The following is a 4,974-nucleotide window of genomic DNA, read 5'->3' on the forward strand; positions in this document are numbered from 1 at the left end:
AGACCAAACAATCCCAATCTTATCTGCTTTCGGCTCCCCTCAACCAGCACTGGCCTTGGCCAAGGCCGCTGTTGGAACAACAACTCCCCCGGCAGAGCACTGCTGCGGGACTCTCTTGCGTTCCTTCCCCCACTTCCACAGACACCTGCTGATTGTTGACTCTCTCTAGGACCTAATCAAGGTTGCCTCCATGGCAATTTGCTGTGTATCGCTATGACAATCTTGCGGACTGAGGCACCAAGATTGGATGCTGGGAGCGACGACTCTCCAGGCCTACACTTTTACACACACACACACACACACACACACACACACACACACACACATATATAAAGATATGCACTCACCTCCCCACCCCCACCCCACGCCTTCGCCGCTTCGTACCGCCAGTCTGACAAGCGGGTCTGTGACCAGCGCCGTAGATAAAGGCTGCAGGCCCTGATGGCTACTTGCCTGTGCTGGATGACCTCCACCCCCCACTCCCCTCCCCTGTTGCAAGTCATGTGTTTATGGCGTACTGTTTATGTGCTTATGTTGCTGAGGTGTTTTTCCTGTTCCCACACTGTACTTCCTCTGGAGTATAGTCTGGGGGTTGTTTTTTTTTTTTTTCCCTCCTCCCTTCCCTCATGTTATGCTGTATTTCTTTTCAAATTCACTGTCTTCCTGTCCTGTCCCCCCCTTGTCATATTGTATGTATTGTATGTTGGACAGGTTGATGGCTAATTTCACGGTACTTGTGACCAGTGACAATAAAGGCTACTACTACTAGATTGAACCTTTGAGAGATAAAATACTGTCTATGCTGTATCCTCAATTATCCTAATTTTTGTTATTTTTTTTTTTTGGAAAAAGATCCAGAACTGAGCACTAAATTACACAAGCAGATTTTATAGATTTGAGACACTTGTGCTAATTGGCTAACAGTTAGCATGAGTAAGTTTTAAAAACTTTATAAAAAAAAGATTTATTTTTTAGAAAATCTTTTAAAAGCTTGGGGGAGGAAGTATCATTATAAAATACTCTTCTGTTGTGTAACTTCACCTTTATCTAGACTGAGCTCCTTTTCTCTATATAGCCCCACCTCCTCTCTCTGTTACACAATAACACACCTGAACCAGGAAGTTCATTTCAGAGAAAACAAAACTTATAGATCTCTCTCTCTCTCTCTCTCTCTCTCTCTCTCTCTCTCTCTCTCTCTCTCTCTCTCTCTCTCTCTCTGTGAGTTCAAGAAAATGGCAGAGACCAGTGATCAGGATGAGTTCAGCTGTCCAGTGTGTCTGGATGTCCTGAGTGTTCCAGTGACTCTACATTGTGGTCACAGTTTCTGTAAGGTGTGTATTAATGGCTGCTGGGATCAGGAGGATGTAAAGGGCATCTACAGCTGTCCTCAGTGTAGAGAGACTTTCACTCCAAAGCCTGTTCTACGGAGGAACAACATGCTGGCTGAAGTGCTGGAGAAACTGAAGAAGACTGAACTCCAAGCTGCTTCTGCTGCTCACTGTCATGCTGGACCTGGAGATGTGGAGTGTGATTCCTGCACAGGGAGAAAACACAAAGCCGTCAAGTCCTGTCTGGTTTGTCAGGCCTCCTTTTGTGAAGATCATCTTAAACCTCACTATCAGTCTCCTGCCTTTAAGAAGCACAAGTTAGTTGAAGCCTGTGCAGAGCTCCAAGAGAAGATCTGCTCTGAACATGACAAACTGATGGAGATCTACTGTCGTACTGACCAAAGCCTCATCTGTTACTTGTGTACGATGGATCAACACAAAGGCCATGATACAGTTTCAGCTAAAGCAGAAAGAACTAAAAAACAGGTGAGAACTGGACAACATTATTCTTTTCCAAGTCAGATTTTACAAATTGTATTTTAAATCTATTTTCTATTGAGTTATACTACTGTCATTCAGTGTGAAGTGGATTTATTTTTTTAAAAAGTCAAAGGTTCTTCTGGTATGAAGTGTGAGAAGCTCAGACCAGTCAGTGCACTTTAAACAGCCAACGGTGTAACAAGATTCTTAGAGCATTTTATACCTAAAGTTTACAAAGACCATCTTAAAACTCTATGTTAAAGAATGAGTTAAAGGAGGATCAGATAAAATCCCAGCAGAAGATCCAGGAGAAGCAGAAGAAGGTGCAGGAGCTGAAACAGACTGTGGACATTATTAAGGTGAGGAGGAAACTGAGAGATTCACATAAACAAACACATTATAGAATCACTGTAATAGAAAGAGTTTATCTCAGATCTCTCTCTCTCTCTCTCTCTCTCTCTCTCTCTCTCTCTCTCTCTCTCTCTCTCTCTCTCTCTCTCTCTCTCTCTGTGTGTGTGTTTGTGTCCTTACAGACCCGTTCACAGGCAGCAGTAGATGACAGTGAGATGATCTTTACTGAGATGATCACCTCCATGGAGAAAAAGCGCTCGGAAGTGATGCAGCTGATCAGAGCTCAGGAGAAAGCTGACCTGAGTCGAGCTGAACGACTCCTGAATGAACTGGAGCAGGAGATTGCTGATCTTAAGAGGAGAGTCACTGAGATGGAGCAGCTTTCGCACACACACGATGACATCCACTTCCTCCAGGTAACACTCACTGTCTGATCTACAGAGGGTGCTGTTCCTCACAAAGTTTCCTCCTAAAAGCTCATTACAGCTACAAGAAATGTTCCTGTCTGAGATCACAAGTGTGTCTTTGTTCTGATTCAGTCTGAGATTCATTCGTTCCTCTCGTCCACTTTTCTCCTTCTCTATGATGTGTTTCCTCTCTGTAGAGTTTCCCGTCTTTCTATGTTTCTCCTGGATGTGACGACTCACTCAGCTTCACTGTCAATCAACATCTCTCATTTGATGGAGTGAGGAAATCTCTATCAGGTCTGAAAAAACGAGTCGAGGAAATCTGTGAGGAGGAATTCAACAAAATCAGACCAGAAGGTGAACAAACAAACATTGTTTCTGTATCACAGTAAAAAGAGCCATAAAATTCATCTAACAGAAATAAGAAGTAAGCAGGAACAAGACTGCAGAAAATCACACAGTATTAGCATCAGTCTTGTAAATGACATCAAGATCAATTTAGCAGATAAACAAAGTACAAATCTTACATTTGTGGAGAAAATCGTAGCTGATGAATAAATTGAGATGGTGACGTTGTTGACGTCTGAAATAAACGTGAGGAAACAAATTTTTCACATTCACATTTTAAACTGTTTCCACGTCATTTTTCTGTCTCCATTTTGTCTCTGTGTCTCCAAAGCTGCAGCAGTTCAGATGGTTTTACCTTCAGAACCAAAGAACAGAGAAGATTTTCTGCAGTGTAGGTTTTACTCTCTCTCTCTCTCTCTCTCTCTCTCTCTCTCTCTCTCTCTCTCTCTCTCTCTCTCTCATACACACACACAGATACACACACACACACACACACACACACACACACACACAGATATACACACATACACACACACACACACACACACACACACAGATACACACACAGATATATACACACATACATACAGACGCTCACACAGATACACACACACACACACACACACACACACAGAGATATACACACACACACACACAGAGAGAGATATACACACACACACACACACACTCACACAGACATACACACACAGACAGACACTCACACAGACAGACACACACACATACACACACACAGACTCACACAGACATACACTCACACACAGACACGCACACACACACGCTCACACACAGACACACACACACAGTCACAAACACGCACACACACGCACACAAACAGATACACAGACACACACAGACAAACACACAGACACAAACACACACACAGACACACTCACAGACACAAACACACAGTCACACACAGACACGAACAGACACAAAAACAGACATGCACACACACAGACACACACACACACACTCACACACACCAACGGACACGCACACACACAATCACACGCACACAGACACAGACAGACACAAACACACACACAGACTCAAACACACCAACAGACACAAACACACACACACACAAACACACACACACACACACAATGTTAAAATGTCTGTATTGTTGATCTAAACTGATCCATGTTTATAGAGCTGCATTAGGAGGATAGAAACACAGACAGGTATCTCACACACACTTACTATAAATCCTGTGATTAACATCTAACATGTGGACATTTTATTACTGTAGATTTCTGTTATCTGACTCTGGACCCAAACACAGCACATCCTGAACTCAATCTGTCTGAGAAGAACAGAGTGGTGACACGGAGTAAGACACAACAGCGATACTCTGATCATCCAGAGAGATTTGACTTCTATACTCAGGTGTTGTGTAAGGAGAGTGTGTGTGGACGCTGTTATTGGGAGGTGGAGTGGAGCAGTGATGTGTTCATATCAGTGTCATATAAAGAGATCAGCAGGAAAGGAGAGGATTTTGAGTGTGTGTTTGGTTACAACATTCAGTCCTGGAGTCTGGAGTTTTCCTCTTCCTCTGTCTCTTTCTGGCACAACAGCATTGAGACTGAGCTCCGAGGTCCATCATCCTCCAGAATAGGAGTGTATGTGGATCACAGTGCAGGAACTCTGTCCTTCTACAGCGTCTCTTACACCATGAGGCTCCTCCACAGAGTCCACACCACATTCACTCAGCCTCTATATGCTGGTGTCTGGATGTGTAGTAATAACTCATCTGTGAGGTTTTGTGATCCAAAATAAAATGTTAGTAAAAGTTTTCAGTAAAATTCTAACTGAGGTGTGAGATTTAATTTGTGCCTGAGCTACACTGGTCATTTTGTGTGCAAAAACTGGAACAGTAATGAATGCTGAATGTAGGATGTTTCTAGAAATAAGAAATGCTTTCAAACAGACTATTTAACTGTTTGCACTCTTAGGATGGATTTATTATACTTGATATGAAAAGTTTCTAACCTCAAAAAAAAGTGTAGCACCCTGCCAGAGGGCGAGGAACTTTCAGG

At 43.0% G+C, this 4,974-nt stretch overlaps 1 protein-coding gene across 2 annotated transcripts; it reads left to right on the forward strand.

Moving 5' to 3' along the window:
* Positions 1-1,196: 1,196 nt before the first annotated feature.
* LOC125145853 (tripartite motif-containing protein 16-like protein) lies at positions 1,197-4,746 on the forward strand. 2 transcript variants are annotated; one of them, XM_047820387.1, is made up of 6 exons: positions 1,197-1,814; positions 2,072-2,167; positions 2,342-2,575; positions 2,764-2,923; positions 3,252-3,305; positions 4,188-4,746. In XM_047820387.1, the coding sequence occupies exons 1-6, from the start codon at positions 1,233-1,235 to the stop codon at positions 4,712-4,714; spliced, it is 1,653 nt and encodes a 550-aa protein (XP_047676343.1). In that variant the 5' UTR covers positions 1,197-1,232; the 3' UTR covers positions 4,715-4,746. The 2 variants fall into 2 exon arrangements, with proteins under 2 accessions (XP_047676343.1, XP_047676342.1); XM_047820386.1 differs by having other exon boundaries at positions 1,198-1,814; positions 3,246-3,305.
* The last annotated feature ends 228 nt before the right edge of the window (positions 4,747-4,974 follow it).

This window comes from Tachysurus fulvidraco, chromosome 11 (assembly GCF_022655615.1).
Source record: "Tachysurus fulvidraco isolate hzauxx_2018 chromosome 11, HZAU_PFXX_2.0, whole genome shotgun sequence".
Lineage (NCBI taxonomy): Eukaryota > Metazoa > Chordata > Actinopteri > Siluriformes > Bagridae > Tachysurus > Tachysurus fulvidraco.

Coding starts and splice junctions, on each gene's coding strand:
- LOC125145853 (XM_047820386.1), top strand. CDS start 1,233: ATGGCAGAGACCAGTGATCAGGATGAGTTCAGCTGTCCAGTGTGTCTG. Junction 1,815..2,071: donor CAGAAAGAACTAAAAAACAG/GTGAGAACTGGA, acceptor TCTATGTTAAAG/AATGAGTTAAAGGAGGATCA. Junction 2,168..2,341: donor AGACTGTGGACATTATTAAG/GTGAGGAGGAAA, acceptor GTGTCCTTACAG/ACCCGTTCACAGGCAGCAGT.